The sequence below is a fragment of the Camelus bactrianus genome, chromosome 34 (genome assembly GCF_048773025.1).
Source record: "Camelus bactrianus isolate YW-2024 breed Bactrian camel chromosome 34, ASM4877302v1, whole genome shotgun sequence".
NCBI classification, from domain to species: Eukaryota; Metazoa; Chordata; class Mammalia; order Artiodactyla; family Camelidae; genus Camelus; species Camelus bactrianus.
In genome coordinates, this window is record NC_133572.1 from 13,942,437 (window position 1) to 13,959,586 (window position 17,150).

Here is a 17,150-nt window from a genome sequence, read left to right on the forward strand (position 1 = left end):
TTTATCAAATTCCTGTCTAGAATCAAGAATGTTAAAATTAAATACCAGAATAATTATAATCAGCTGAGTCAAACAATTTTAAACTAGCACCCAAATGGATTCATTATCAAAAATAGAAAGAAACTGCTTGAAATAAAGCGGCCTGAGGGTTTTGTTTTGTTCTTTAAATAACATGACTTAGGTAGTAAGATGCCGTCAGAAAATCTTAATGAAGCATGGTGTGAATGTTAGATAATTTAAGGCAAATGGCTACAACAAAATTAGAAAAAAAGAAAACTTATTAGACAATCCCAGATTTACATTAATGGAACTCTTCCTGAATGCAGGCAAAATGTGCTCCTCCATTACCCACATACCATTCTAAGTACAGCTTTCTTTCCATTAAGTAATTTAATGGAAAGAGGAGAACTTCAGACATCATAGCTGCAAAGGCCAGGCCCCTTCAGGCAGCACAGAAAAAGTGGGAGGGTGGCAGAAGAAGGGACCCAGGTCTTTACTTAAATTTACTACGGAAGGAGAAAAAAACAAATCTAAATCCCTCAAAAAGTTACCTATAGCAATCTGACTTAACCTATAGCAGCAAGCAGTTCATATCTTTTGAAGACATATTTTAAATGGCATATACAGCAAAGTCACTCAATTTATTTAAAACAAATTTTTAACTTATTAATGTATTTCCGAATAAAATTAGGCAACATATGTAATACTGTGCTCCCTCTTGTAACTAAAATTTAATCCTAATCACTAAAGGCCAGCAGAAGGGAAATGATTAAAAGAGAATAAGCTGAGATAAAGAGAAAAATCTCACTTTTACAAAGATTGGGACTGCTTTCTAGTCAACCTCTCTTGACTACTGCTGAACTGGAAAACATTTCGGGTTTTGTGACCACAGAACTCTGACTCCCTGATGACACAGGACAGGGGTCAGCAAACTACACGCTACAGGCCAAACCCACCTTGCCATCTGTTTGGGAAATAAATAAGGTTTATTGGAACACTGATACTGGCATTCATTTACTATTGATGGCTGCTTTCAGGCAACACCGGCAGAGTGGGGTCCTTGCTGTTGGCAAAGACTAAATTATGTCCCTTCTGGTCATTTATAGAAAAACTCTGCTGATCCTTCCTTGATCTAGAAGAATCTGTAGAGCAATGGTTCTCAATGGAAGTACTACTGGCATTTAGGTTGGAACAGGTCTTTGTTGTACAGAGTTGTCCCTTGCTGTGTAGGACAGTCAGCATTCCTGGTCCTCAACAGAATCATCCCCCTCACTCCAATTATTACAACAGCAAATTTTCATTTCAAGCATTCCTTGTTGACAGCACCACCACCACCACCACGGTGAGAATCTCTGCCTTAGGCACAAATGAGGACAAAGAAGCCAAAACGAGCCAAGAGAAGTGTTTTGTTGGATCACAAATAGTTTTTTTTAAAAATGTAAGAGTCTAAATTCCTTTAGATCAAGATTGACAAACTCTTTTTTTTGGTAAACAAAGATAAAAACTATATACGGCCAGTGCCTGAAATATTTACTATCTGGCCTTTTATAGAAAACGTCTGCCAACATCTGCTTTACACATTCCCCAGTATTCCCCATTTACTTATTCCCAATTATTTTATTTATATAAACTGCTTGGCTTCTATAGATACAGAGTTTGAGACCCCTGCACAGGTCAGTCTTTGCTGCTCTCTATCCTGTGTGCTAGTAACGAGCATAACTGGATTATCAGGTATAGAGTTTTAAGCATTCCCCAGACAATAAGTAAAATCCCACACAATACATAAACATTCATTTTATGCTTTAGGTATACAGTGTCTAAAGATCTGAAACGAGTTTAATTTTACGTTACTTGATTTGAATTTCATATTAAGACAGTATAAAGAAAATATGACGAATATCTACATGGTTTTAAGCTTCAAACTTTGATGGTCATCTCTGATAAGAAAAATCGCCACAGGAAAAATGTTATGTTGAACAATTCTACTAAAATGCTTCAAATCAAATGAAAATAATGTAGGTGAAAGAAAAGAAGCTCCGTAAGAACAGTTCATCGAGTCATACTTACTCCTTCATTTCTTTGGATGGGGAATTACATGCGGGAAGGAATGCCGCTGGGCTACTTAATTTATCCAGTGTGCACGCTGTTCCTATGGCTCGTACCACTAACCCAGATTCGCCTTCCAGATCGAAGCACTGTAAGTACCCAACCACCGCATTTCCTCTCATTTCAAGCACTTTCAAGCCAATCTTCCTCTGCAGTTCGCCTACGAGAAAAGGAAGAAAACTCAGTCGGCCTCATAGCTCCACGTTACATAATATAAAGCCGGATACAGTAGTAACAGAAAAGAGACCCCCAAATTGTAGATCTTTAGAACTTGAAGGGAACCTAAAAGATTATCTGGTCCAGCCTCCTACTTTCAGGAAGGTAAGATATTATTGGCTACATTTCACGGATGGGGCAAGTGCGGTTCACTCATTCATGCATTCGTTTACCAAATAATTTCTGCTTGTGTACCATGTGCCTGGCACTTTTCCTTTCTTTTAAGTGCTAGAGACACAGAGGTGAACAAGACGAAGCCCCAAGTCTATCAGAGTTTATGTAATGGCAGGAGAAATGGATAAAAAATAAGGAAACAAATACAACATAAATATAACATACAGAATACACAGCATGTAATATATTCTAATATAAATATAGTATATATTCATTACATATGATTGTATGTAATGTATATATGATACAAATATGTAGAATAAATACAAATATAAAGCATATAATTAAATTACTATTTAGTATATAAAGTATAACATATATTATGTTACATACAACATTTATATATACTTATATCAATTAAATACAATTAATGCATTAATATAAGTACATAGTTGTATTTTTCTATTAAACTATATGTTTAATATATACAAATTAACATTTGTACTTATAAATACAAATATATACTTGTTAAATATAAATATAACATTTATTTTTATTAATATATATACACACACACACTCATAAATATACATTTTAGATGGAAATAAGTTCTTCAAAGAAAAATAAAGATAATACAGTAAGAGTTGCAAGGCTGGGGGGGAGGGGGGCGAGGTGCAGAAGGAGCTTCAAGATGTCAGAGAAGGACTATGAAAAGGCAACATTTAAACAAAAAGCCTTAGAGAGATTATGCAAACTGTGATTACAAAGGAATGATCAAAGGAGGAAAACCAGAACCCAGTTTCCTACTTTTCTGCTCAGCAGGGAACTTTCCACTATGCTACCTCATGAGCACAATTTCCTTTTTCTACCTAGTTAAGAAGGAGCTACACGTTTCTGATTCTGATTTCTTCTTGCTATGAGGTGGCAATGCACCTTAGGAGGATGGGGCCAGGGGTAGGGAATCAGCCACTTACAATTCAGTCTTCATTGTAGAATTTTAGGTGGCATGCCAAAAGGAAGTGAAGAATTTTAGCATGTTAAGTCAATCAGTAATGAAGTTATTATTTTTTTAAAATACCTGACATTAAGGAAATGAGTCTCTGTCTGGCCTCATTTGATGCCCTTGGTGTGCGAATTCGATCAATCCATTGATATTCTGGGTCTTCATTGACCACAAGTTCTTCTACAAATCCATGAATTATCACAGCTCTGTAGCATTTTGGAATAGATGTTGCTGTTAAAAGAAAATTATCTGTTATGCTTCTATTTATCACAAGGTTAAATTCAACTTTTTAAAAATGTACAACTAAATTCTTACCTTTTGGATATATAGTACGAGAATATCATTTACTGTGATAAGCTCGATGCAATTATAATAATATTTCTAATCAGTCTTCTAAGTTCAACATGACTACTGTGTGTATGCACGTGGCCACTGGATTTTTCTTAAAAAAAATTTCTCTGAACTTGTAAAACAAATTAAGTATCATTTACTTTAAAATCAGGTAGAGTCTGTTTCTGGGTCAGGGCTTCGTACGTAGCAGAGCAACTCCCTCACTGTGATTTACTGAAAGTCAGCCCTTGACACAAGGGTTCGAAACGAAAAAAATTTTTTTTTAAATAATAAATTAAAAAATAATTTTTGAAAATCAGAGAGAGTCCCCAGAATTGTTTCTGAAAAATTAACAATTTTCTCATTGGCCTTAAAACCAAAGTATAGTAGGTTTTCCATTGGCCTTCTGAAATATTAATTTGACTTCCCATATTTAACATTATTAAATTTCCTGTCAAGTGAGTAATAAAATATATTTACTCACTGCAGAAGAATTTCACTCCACATGACGACTGCCTGAATCGGTTTAAATCGTTGAAGAGGTCTACTTTGACAACTACATTGATTTCCCCACGGATACCTATAATTTCAAAAGGAAAATCAAGTTACTACCTCAAGAAACTAAAGTATAATTAAACAATCAAGCAAATAAATGCCAATTATTTTAAAATAATGTACCAATCAAAATAGCAAGGTTAACTTTTCTCCGTGTTATTTTCATTCCTAAGTAGTTTTTTTTTACATTTCCTGAAAACTATGTATGCATTAGGGAATGAGTAATTTTCATCTTCAGCACAAGTCTCCACTTACTGGAACCAAGACTAACTGGAAAGGAGTTCCATTTATATCGATGACAATGATGATGATGACAATAACGTTTGCTGAGCACTGATAACGTTCTAAACGCTTTAGGTGCAGTATGTCATAGTGCACACACCAACCCAATAAGGTAATTTCTATAGAATTATGAGTTAAAATAAGGTCTTCTGCCACAAGTACGACTCTGACATGAAGTCAGGACAGTCAAATGAAAATATTTAATAAATGTTCAGAGATAGGGGCTGAGTCATTTTAATGTGTTAGGGCATCTTCTGAAAAACCCTCTTTCTTGAAATCTCTTTGTTAGCTTATTTTAACTAATTCACTGAGAAGAATAAAGCTTCTTTTGTGTTAAATCAGATTCTTGTGTTAGTTGTGAAGAGCATTTACTTTGGGATAATAAAGATCTGACTTTTAATCCTGGCCCCACCTCTGAACTAGCTATTGACACGATGTAACTTATTTAACTTTTATTAAACTTTAATTTCCAAGAAAAAAATTTTTTCAGAAGATGAAATGAACACATAAAAATGGCCTAGCCCCTATGTCGAAATGTTTGCTAAATATTTCTGACTGCTCTGACTTCATGTCAAATTCACACTTGTGGAGAAAGACCTTCCAAGAAGAGTGACTTGTTCATTACCCATGAAATAAGAGACGACTGCTTTCCTAACAAAGGGCCCATTGAGCATATTAAACCAACTGTAAATAATATTTTATATGAAATGTCTGGAAAATTCTTTCACTCATATAGCTACTGCCTTTAATCCAAGCCCAGATTAATTCTCCAGCAGCTTTTCTTACTGGTAATGTAACATTTGACTGGATTTTATTTCCTGATTACAAAGATTATATACATACAGTGTAGAAAATATGGAAATAAAGCAAAAGAGGACAAAGAAGAAAAGTTAAATTATAGTCTCAAAATGAAACTATTCAAGGATAAACATTTTATCACGTATTCTACCAATTTATCCAATGATATCACATATATGTAATTTTTTTTTTGTTTCTAAACAAATTGGAGATTGTCTAATAACAGTCTTTCATGATCTGAAATTTGCAATTCGTAGTATATCACGCACATTTCCTTATGCCATTGTTTTGAAAACATGTGTTTTGTTCCGGCTATATAACTGATGGTCTATATATGCTCAAATTTATTTAAGTAAATCCTGTTTTCCAATTTATTTTGCCATTTTAAATATTAGTAAATAAGAGTAGAACACAAATATTGCCACAACAAATATACATAACTCTCATCAAACGTCTTATTTTCTTATAATAAACTATATTAATGGACTCGAATGGTCAAGAATGTAAAACAGGGAGAAGAATGCAAGACTGTAGACAGAAGCACCTGCCAGTTCCTTATGGGTCCATCTGCCATTGTAAAGAGAGAACATATTTCTACACCAGCAGTTCTCAAACTTTTTGATCACAGGACCCCTTTACAATCTCCAAAATCACTGAGGACCTCAAAGAGTCTTTGTCTATGTGGGTTAAAACCTTCAATATTTACTATATTATAAATTTAAATTGAAAATTTAGAAAAATATTTACTTACTCATTTAAAGTAATAATAGTAAATCACTTTATGTTAAAATAAACATTTTTATAAAAACTTGAAAAACAAAAAAATTTAGCAGTAAGAGTGGCATTATATTACGTTTTTGCAAATTTCTAGTGTCTAGCTTAATGGAATAGTTAGGTTCTCATTTCTGCTCTGCAATCAATGTGTGGTAACATCATACATCATAAAACCTCTAGAAAACTTCTTTATACACCTGTAAGAAAATTAGAATTAAAATGGCAATGACATGTAAGCATTACGCTAAAAACAGTTCTCATCTTACTTCACAGAGTCTGTGGAAGTATCTCAGGGACCCTAGATGTCCCCAGACCACACTCTGAGAACTTTGCTTTAGGCAACAAAAAGCTTTTGAAGAATATTTTTTCCTTCGAAGAATTTTTTAGGCAGACAAGTTTCAAGATTATTCACTTAAAAATATGTTTTAGAAACGGAGTGCCAATATTAGATGATTTTTAAATGATGCATTTGCTTACTGTCTGGTACAAAGTTAGCAGGCGTTATATCAAATTATGTTCAGAAAAGTAACAGCTCTATCAACAATACATACTACCACATGTCCACTAAAAAGAAGACATCTTTTGAAGAGACATATTTTTTAAACCACCAAGTAGAGCACAGAAGTCTTTAAAGATAAATTAAAGGATTGTGACTTATTTTCTTAAACTATATTGCTTACCATGAATGGTATCATAAATTGGAAACCATCCTGAGATGACAGTGGCAGCCTCACTGTAGAGTAAAGGATCGATATCAATGTAGACTTTGCCAATGGCATCATTTGCACTGTAAGTATCGTGGTCAAGAACTGTGATCTGGAGAGGTTCATCCTGTAAATCTTCATCGTCCACCTAAAAAAGTATACCTTTTAAAAATAAATCTTGTAATTTAAAAATCTTCATTACCATCAATGTGTACATATACCAGATAGAAATATTAATTAAAGTAGAAAGTAGATTAGCAGTTACCAGGGGCTGGGGAGAGGAGGGCATGGGGAGTTATTGCTGAATGAGTCATTTCTCCTTGGAGTAATGAAAAAGCTTTGGGAATAGTCACGATGGTTCCACATTATATGCATGGGAATGCAATTAATGCTACTAACTCGTACTCTTAGAAATGCTTAAAATGACAATATTTATGATATACATTTTTTACAATTTCAAAAAATTTTTAATCTGTACATTGGTATATGCTAAAATCCAGAGAAAATTTTTGGTATATGCTAAAATCCAGAGAAAATTACTATATAATAATATAATACATTTTTAATCTGGCTTCTCCTATTCATATACTATCATTTTCCAAACTGTAACATGATTTTTAAGACCTCAGTTATTACTAGGAAATATTTTTAGAAAAAAATCACTATACCTGAAATGAAAGGTACTCCATTCCTGTGGAAAAGGGGTCACCTCAAAAAAACAGTCAAAAATGCTGACATTTAAAAACTTACCTCAAATTTAAACCATTCTGAGTTCCACTGAGGGTTGAGGGACTTGAGACACACATCTGTTTTAAAGGTGGTATTACCAAATTTTACCTAAAAACAAGTAAGAAACAATATAAATATAAGTGTCAAAAACGTGAATAAAAATAAAATTGAATGTCAGCCAAACAATGGGAAGATTAGCCAACCAGGGTTAAAAGGACAACCATCCCCTGAGACAAAAGGAAAGAAATTATGGAGGGGTCCAGATAAGTTTACAGACTACACCTGGAACAAGGGATTGCCTACCATTCTGCTTGACTAGTTCCACAGGGGAATTAAAAACAGACCACTGTGTCAGTCTGGAGGAAGCAGTCAACACCACCTTCGCTAAACAGGAGCTCAGACAAAAGAGGAAAGTCTTAAGGGTGGAGAGCCAGCAAAATAAAATCAGACGGTAAAAAGGACAGCTGACTCTTACCATCCCATCAAGGGAATTCAGAACTACAGCTTATTATTCTAAGAATTTAGCAGTAGGTGTATTTCCTAACTTCCTCATCTTTGTTATTTTTTTAATCCTTATCTGGGCATACACAGTGAGCACCAATGAACTATGATCATTAAGGGCTTTATGTTCTTATCTTCAAGGACAATAAAAGGGGCTGGGTGGGGAGACTATCTTATTTCTTAGCCAGTCTTGGCGGGCACTAAATCAAAATCCAAAAGTAAATAAGAAGAAAATGCAGAAGGCAGAGAGCAGGCTAAATCTCTGGGATTTGCTCCTAACAAAGAATGGAGGCTGTGAAACCTCAGACTGGACCTGAGAAGTGGTCAGGAAGCTTCGGAGCAAAATAGCTAGGTAACCACTTCCTAGATTGTCTCGCCTTTCCTAAATTTGATCTTTTTCTCAAGCTCTTCCCTAATTCTGTCAGTTATCACCATTACATATCTATCTTAACCACAAAATCCATTAAAGGTTCTCCCTTTTACCCCAATGCCCAGCAAAGAGTTTTGTACATTGTAGACACTTAGGCAATGCTGGTTCAATCAGATAATCTATGTAATCTCCTTTCCCTCTTGACTTACAATCCTATTTTTGGTATTATACTACCTGCAGATATTAATGTTTAATCAGTCCAGAGAACTTTCTAAAGGCAAAAATATCCAAAACTATAGTTATTATCTTCAGTCTATTTTTCTAGTCATTTTATTGTTCAATGTGAATTATCAGGAATGATACCAACCATTTGGTACCTAGGCAGTTTGGTTAGAGGATAGAAAAGTTTTAAGAAATTACATAAAAATAATAACTTCTTACATGGTAAGGAGTATGACAAAGTCAAAGATAAATAAGAAACAGAGAGAAAGGATTTGCCAAATATGTCACAAAGAGCAAATTTCCTCAATTTCAACAAGTTCCTATAAAGCAATAAGAAAAAGATCAACAAACAGAAAAAAGGAAATTCAAAGAAATGGAAATACAGATGTCTTTTAAACATATCTAGATGATAACCTCATTCATACTAAGAGAAATCGAACTAAACCAGCATTTTTACTAGTCAGGTTGGCAAAGATCAAAGTTTGAAAACACAGTGTGGGTGAGGCACTCATACTCCAATGGTGTGAGTGCAGATTAGAAAAATCTTTACGATGGGCACTTTGACAACATTTATCAAAAATGTAAATGCCTATACCCTTTAAATTTAAACAGAGGTGCACAAAGACATATATCAGCAGCATTATAGTAGCAAGGATTGGAAGTAGCCTAGAGGTCCACTGATCTGTCACTGACTAAATTAAGGGTGGTACAGCCACACAATGCAGTGCTAAATAAAAGAACCGAGTACTTCTCTCTGCACTAGTACCGAACAAGGTCCAAGATACAGCTCTATGCAGCAGAGCAGTATGACATTCTTTGCTGAGGAAAAAAAATGACAAAGTGTTATAAAGCATGTAATATATGCCTATATATGCACAGGTAATTTCTAGAAGGATATACAAAAAATGTCAACAGTGGCCACTCAACAGATCAGTTAAAGGAAAGGCAGTGAGAAGCTGACTCATTTTGGACCTTTTGAGTTTTGAACCATGCACATATAGTCCCTATTTTTTAATGGATTATTTACTGTGCCTTTTTTTCTTTTTATAGTCAACTGTCCACTCCAGCTGTAGTAAAGATTCATAGTCCCCCTGTTGCATTAAAAAAAACAAGCAAAAGACAAGATCTTAGAAAAAGGCTAGAGCTTGTACTTTGCCAGCATTGCGAAGATTCCCCTTCTACTAAAGAAGAATCACAGTTCATTTGGTCTTATTTAATCCAAGGAAGATTTTATTACTCAGCAATTAAGTGAACGCCTTTACAACTCAGAGAACATCAGGGATTTTAACGAGATTCCCTAGTAAAGTAAAAGCATTCTCCTTCCCCACTCATTAGCTAAATTACCTTGAGAAAGAGATTTAACCTGTTATTTAAAGCCGCTTCCTCCTCTGGAAAGGGGAATTGCTGCAAGCATTAAGCGGGATCATGCATGCAGAGACCTAGCAAGATGTCTGGTAGAAAATGCTCATTAAATATTAATTTCTTTTCCTCTCCCTGTTCCCTCAAAGGCTCCTGGATAAACACAAAATGACCGTGTAGGTTAGCAGAACAGTTTGTAACATGTACATTAATACTGGGATATATTTTGATTAATCCTTCCCTTGTGCAGACTCCCATCCCATTCACCCTGGAGATGCCTGCCATAATCATCTTTAAATACTACTTGGTCTTCCCTGGCTTCCTAAACTTCTCAGATCATATACAGTAAATATTCACTCAGCCAAGCAATCAGGACCAGTATTTGATCAGTCAGTCAAATAACTGGTAAGATCAGATAATCATTAAAAACGATGCAAACAGTAAACATTTCCAAATAAGCAAGTATATAAATAGTCATTCCTCTATCTTTTATCATAAGACTAAGGCCTCTTCTCTGAGTAAGGATCCACTGCTGACAGTTCTGTGTCATCTTTTTTTGCATAAACCACACCCTTAATGTATCATCTGTGTTTGCCAGTTGGGGTGTCTTTAAAATGTGATGGTAGAACTTAAAATTGTGAAAAACTATGAACATAGAATCCTTGATCTTTCACAATCTTCATCTAATTTAGGAGTAATTTTTAGTGACTGTATCCATAAGTCTTCACATAGCATTATCAATTTCATTTTCACACTTATTTCAACTGATTTATACCCGGTTTAAATAAATAAAAATAACAAACAGAGTTGGGGTAGACAGATTTGAGGATAAACATAACTGCCCCTTGGTAAAGCACATCAGCCAGCAAATGGAAGCAGCAGGCATGCTGGCGGATAATCCGACAACATGGGTATTCAAGAATGTGTTTACCAGACTCACAGAGAAAACAAACTCATGGTTACCAGTGGGGAAAGAGGGTGGGAAGGGATAAATTGGGAGTTCGAGATTTGCAGATACTAATTACTATATATAAAATAGAGAAATAACAAGTTCCTTCTGTATAGCACAGGGAACTACATTCAGTATCTCGTAGTAACCTATGATGAAAAAGAATATGAAAATAAAACAAGAATAAAAGCATGTGTGTATGGCAGAAACGCAGAGCACTGAAGACTGAAGGAGTCAGTAAATGGGAATGGGTTGAGAGCTTCTAATGTAGAGACTTCTCCACCTCATTTCCAGCCCACTCGGTAATCTGTTCCCCCTCCACTCAGCCAAATCTTATTTCCCATTTCTACTCAACAAGAACCCTCCTGCCAGTTACACCTGCTCTATCCCCTCCTTTTGCTCTTATCAAGTCTATTTATCAAAAAAAACGCCCCTTTTTCCTTTCTGCCTAAGGAAATGCTACCATCCTTCAAGCCCAGTACAAAGATTCCTCATCACCAGCCCAGCTTCATTATAGTTCTCAAGAGTTGACATCACACTATTTAGCCCTTTATTATCTCGTAATCCTTCATTATCCTGTTTCCTGCATTAATCTTTCCCTTCCTGCTGGATTATTCTCATTAGTACACAAGTATGTTCTAAAATCATCTATCTTATTTTTTTTAAGTACTGAAAGCTACAAACTCCCCTAAAGAGCGCACGATTTCTCCTCTCCCTTTGAGCCATGTTTCTTGAAACAGTTGCCAATTCATGCTGCTCTAACTTACACCCATGTACTTCAGCCCTCTTTAAACCACTCCAGTACGGGCTTCTGTCCTTCTCACTTCTCCAGTCAGGACCTGTAACACCTCCGCGTTGTCCAATTCAGTGACTGCCCTGTCCCTTTCACTTGACCTCTCAGTGCCATTTGACTGTTGAGGGCTTCCTCTTTCTAGAAACATCTTTTCTTGTCTTCTGAGACATTACTTTCCTGACTTCCCCCACCCCCGCCAGGGTAACAATCTCAGTTTCCTTCCCCTAGTCCTCCACCTCTAATAAAACTCTTAATGTCAAGTTCATTCAAGGATCCATCCCTCTTCTCTCCCCCTAACTCAGAGGTTTGCAAAAGGGACAGAACCAGCTTCTAAGGGAACTTCAGAAATGTCTAGGGATGTTTTCAGGATGAATAGTGGTAGTATTAAGTGAGCAAACCCAGAGATGCTAGGTGTCCTGCAGTTCAAGGACAGTCCCCAACAATGAAGACACGTCTTGTGTCATGACCTTCAAACGGCCCCACCAGATAGCCACATGGGTGAAAAACCTCCCTAGAACTAACTCAGCTTTACAGATTTAAGTATTGTGATGGGGTTTTAATACATGTAATTGCCAAGAAATACAACTGTCATGTAAAATTAATGGACAACTCTCTTTTTTTCCCATGAGTTGACCATTTTGGAAAATCACACAACCAATGGCAGCGAAGGCCTTTCTGAGTCACCAGAACGACACGACTGACTCACTGTGGAGAGAAGCAGCCACATTCGGGTGATTTTACGTGGAGGAGAGGTGCTCCCTTTCCTGCACCCCTGCTTTATTTTCTTCGCGTGGGGCACTTCTCACCATCTAGCATACTTTATCTTTTACTTAATTATTTTATAACTCCCTCCACCCGCTAAAACCTAAATTTAATGCATAAAGAAATTTTTGTTTTACTCATTGCTCTGTCCCCAGCATGCAGTACAATATTCAATATAGTATCTGATATATACAAAGGCTCAATAAATATTCATGGACTCAATCTGATTAGGTCATGTCTTCTACTGTGGTCATAAACAAGCACTTCAATATTGAAATGCATATTAAAAAATACTTTTATCTCTCTGTCACATTACAGTTAGATCATTATACTGATTTTTTTAATTGTGAGCACAGATAGGTTATATTAGCTACGGATGTCATGCCAAGATAGTAGAGGGTAGATGTCAAAACACCTGCTGTATAAAGGGGGCCTGGGCCTCACAGAGTTGAGGAGGACTGGCCTGTATGAGTTCACTTTTAACCCATACTTCTCTTCTAAACACCATACTCACATATCTAACTTTCTCCTTGACAACTCCAATCAAAGGACACAAAGACAGCTCAAAGTTAACATGCTCAAATGGAAGCTGATTCTCTACCCATCAATCAGTCTCCACCAATGACTCGAAAGCTAGGAGTCATCTTTTAGCCTCTTTTTCCCTGTTCACCTACTCCAATCTACAAACAAATCCTCTACTATCTTCAAAGTACATCTGGAATCCATCCACTTCTTTCTATTACCAAAACCATCACCTTGACCCTCACCACATCTTTTTGAACTGTGATGAAATCTAAGTAGCTGGCTGTTTTAGTCTTTCCCCTCTGCAGACCATTCTCCAGACAGCAACAGAAGGGCTCATCTTAACAAGTGGTTCCCACTGAACTGAGAATAAAATCCAGACTTTGGTCATGGTCTCTAAGGTCCTGCACAATTGGCTTCCTGACTAACTCTCCAACCTTACTTTCTGGCACCCTCCCCTTCACTCACTACATTCATTCACTTCCTAAAACAAAGCAAATCCTCAGGATCCTCCCTCCACTGAGACCCTCTTCTCCTCTAGCCTCTCTTGCCCCACCGCCCTCTACACACACACACACACACACACACACACTCCCTGAGCAGCTAGCTCCTTCTCACCCAGCAGGTCTGCCCAACTGACACTTTCTCGGAGGCCTCCCCTGATTATTCAACCTAAAGTTCCTGATTTTTCTTTCTATCATTTTCTTTCATGGCACACATCACAACTTGTAACATTATAAACGCAATCGTGTCTTTACTTTTTAATGTCTGGCTCTCCCACCAAAACCTAAATGCCATAAAAACAGGAACCAAGTCTTCTGCTTGAAAAGCTTCTCTGGCTTACCCTCTGCTTACAGAATAAAGAAAAAATCCTTTAAAACAGAAAAGCAGGTTTGGTGCCAACCTACCTTTCCAGACTTACCCCTCCACAACCTCCACTATCCGTACGTCCCCTCTGACTCCAGACACACCCTAAAACTAAGATGGTTTTCTACACATGCCACGTATCTTATTCTGTGCCTCTGATGTTCCCTCTGCCTGGTGAACTCCTGGGTGCCCAGAAGTCCCAGCTCAAAGGTTACTGCCTTAGGAAGCCTCTTTAGACCTTCAGAGACAGACATTAAGGTTCCACATTCTACAACTCTCATCATCTTGTCTGCGGAGGCAGTGGATTTAACAGACCACAAGGCTGCGGAGATTTACAAGGTTAAGTCAACTTAGGCAAATTTTTTTTAACTGTTCCTAGGGTTTTTTTTTTTAAGTTCTAATATAGCTTTTCCTGTAAAAACAGCGTCAACACAGGTTGATAACACAAATGTTATCTCAGAACATTTCTCCTTGGTGCCTGAATTTTCCAGGCTCCTATGTACCAACAAATCTCCATTAGCACTTTTTGGGTTTCATGGTCCTTTCCAGATTTTTTTTTTTATTGATTTTATGTATATACTGCTCTGAAACAAAAGTCCATATGATATTAAAACAAACAAAATACCCTGTTGTGACTTTCAGGTACTTCCACTGAAATATGGGATAATAACAATACAATAGCAGGACTGCTGCAAAGACTAAGAATTAAAAAAATATTCAGCACAGACCTGGCAATAATGAGATGATACATTTTCGCTATTATTTATTAACCTAAACTGTGTGGGTCGGTCTCTGAGATACCTGAAAGCAAAGACTATGCTTTGACAATCTGTGTATCTCTACTACCCATCAACTGGCCCCAAAATACACTCAGTAACTTTCTCAAATAAAAATGAAGCTGAGAGTCAGAACTGCAGTGGCAATGTTTAACTAGGTTAGAGAATCTTTAAGGAACATCAACAATATTTCATAAAATAAATAAAATCAGGTGGTATTTTATCATGTACCTATCAACTCTAAGCATTAATAGCCCAAACGATTACTGTTCTAAGGCTCTGGGATCTTCATGGCAATTTTTATTACAATTTTACTTGGCTTCGTTCAGACTCTGGATTATTACTTTCCGGGCCCTAGGCCTGTGCTAATTTGCATGAGCTTTAAACTAATCATTAGATGTAAAAAGTAATTTTGCAATTTAAATCTATGGCACTTAATTGGCTTCCTACCTCAAGGCACTAATTTGCCCTGAAACAGCTCATCAGACCTACCAGTCTATACAAGAGCAGGGAAGTGTTACAACTGCGCTTTAGAACCTAACAAGATGATTCAGAATATACTATGTCAAAGAGTGGATCGTCTTCTAGGTCTCCAAGTGTCCATAACGGTCTGTATCTACATTCTTAAAACAACATCTCCATCACTCTAGTATTAAAAGAGCCAGCTACCCTCCCCCAAAAGAAGGGTGTGTGTGTGTGTGTTCCGGTGGCCGCGCGGCCACGCCTTGGGATCTCCTGACTGGCAGGTGGCCTGTTAGGAGTCCTGACATCAGGGTCACCCCAGCAGGCAGAGCACTAACAGCCTCCCCGCGCGGCAGAGCGTGCCGCGGACGCCTGCGAGCGGTGCATCCATCACATGGGCTGTAGTCTCGGCAGTCAGCCCTCGACGGAGGGGTGGCCAAGCACCGCACCCCGCAGGGCAGTAGGAAGAGGAACGGGCTGAGGGGCTGCGGGAGAGGTGGGTAGGATCCTTCACAGGGCTCGGCGCTCCCTGTGTTTGGAGGGGCAGGACCTTGCACCAACCTCCACGAAGGCATCTGTCAGGTCACTAGCTCTGTCCATCACTGGCAAATGGCGCCCGGCCACGATTTTCACCTTCAGCTTCCCAGGCATCGTCTCGGTTTCGGCCTCTCCTTGGGCTCCTGCAGAAACAAACAAGCGAGTCTGCGCCGAGCGCGCCCAGCGGGGCGGGGGAGGGGCGGGAGCGCGCGGGGAGCGGCGCGCGCCGCCGGGAGCGCGCAGGGTAACTGACAGCGGAGGGCGCGCGGGGGCGCGCCGCGCTAGCAGCAGCCACTTACTCTCGGAGGGGAAAGGGGCCCGTCCCGCGCGGGCGCTGAGGCCTCATTCCGGAGAGGCAGCCCGAGGAGTGGCCCCGGTGGAGGCTTCTGCCCTGGCCCCACAGCGCTGGCAAGAGAAGCAAAAGCCAGTCAACATCCCGTTGAGCCGCTGCCGCCCCTACCCGTATTTCTCCTCCCCCGAAAATGGCGGCTCCCTGGGCGGGGAGGAGGCATCGATCACTCGGCGCTCGGCCCACCGCTCAGGGGAGAAACTAAATTCGCGGAGTCCAGTCAAGGAGGCGGGGCGGACTTCGAGGAAGCTGGAGGACAGGGGAGCGGGTCGAGCGCCGCGTCATCCACCGAGTAGGGTAGCGCCCTGCTGCCTCCCGGGAGGAAAGCCGGCTGCATCCTCCAGGGGTGAATCGCAGGTGTGGCCCCGTAACTTTTCAGAGGGCCGCTGCCTCCCAGCTGCAAACGCTGCATTTCCGAAAGGCTGGAACAGAAGGAGCAGCAGCAGAGACCGCTAGAGGAGCGATTTCGGGCTGCCTTTAAGGACCAATTAGTAGTTCGTGAAATCAACTAATTTCTATCTGGAAGGGGTGAAGTTTTTGTTTTATATGAAACAGAGTGAGAAATTTCAGAGACATCTCGGAAAGTCGAGTAAGTATTCTGTAGTAACATTCTTTTTATTTATTTATTTTTGTAGTAACATTCTTTATTCAGTCATATGCACGTGTACTGTGTAGCAGATTTACGGTAGGTCTTGGGCAAAACAAACAAAAAAACTTCAAAATCCAAAGCCACTGCTTGAGGGAATTTACCCTGCACTCTCCGTATGGTTATTAAACAGCTACAAACTTAAAGATAAGGTCCACAATGCTGGCGAGAGTTCAAGACCTACCATAGGAGTTTACCTTCAACTACAAGAAATGAACTAGATGAGCTTGATTAAACTTCTTGAAGAATCGACCCAATTTATATATATATATATAAACGTGCTAAAATGAGGCCTAACCTATAGGCTCAGACCATCAGAAAATGATTAGGGAAATTGAGACACACACAGGAAGTAATGCCAATCACTGCATACCAAGTTATCAAAAACAACATTAACAGTACATGCCATATCCAGTACCAAAAT

General features: G+C 38.5%; 1 protein-coding gene across 19 annotated transcripts in view; it reads right to left on the bottom strand.

The window, feature by feature from the left end:
• Positions 1-16,523, bottom strand: part of C2CD5 (C2 calcium dependent domain containing 5) — a 76,989-nt gene extending 60,466 nt beyond the window's left edge. For 5 of the 19 annotated variants that reach the window (XM_074357454.1, XM_074357448.1, XM_074357453.1 and 2 more), the window contains exons 1-7: positions 16,031-16,523; positions 15,756-15,874; positions 7,633-7,719; positions 6,859-7,030; positions 4,254-4,349; positions 3,515-3,670; positions 2,068-2,266 (exon numbers count right to left, since the gene is read on the bottom strand). In XM_074357454.1, the coding sequence (XP_074213555.1) occupies positions 2,068-2,266; positions 3,515-3,670; positions 4,254-4,349; positions 6,859-7,030; positions 7,633-7,719; positions 15,756-15,845 (800 nt within the window). In that variant the 5' untranslated portion in view covers positions 15,846-15,874; positions 16,031-16,523. The remainder of the gene's footprint in view (positions 1-2,067; positions 2,267-3,514; positions 3,671-4,253; positions 4,350-6,858; positions 7,031-7,632; positions 7,720-15,755; positions 15,875-16,030) is intronic. The other 14 variants (XM_074357451.1, XM_074357447.1, XM_074357455.1 and 11 more) reach the window with 5 other exon arrangements.
• Positions 16,524-17,150: the final 627 nt, after the last annotated feature.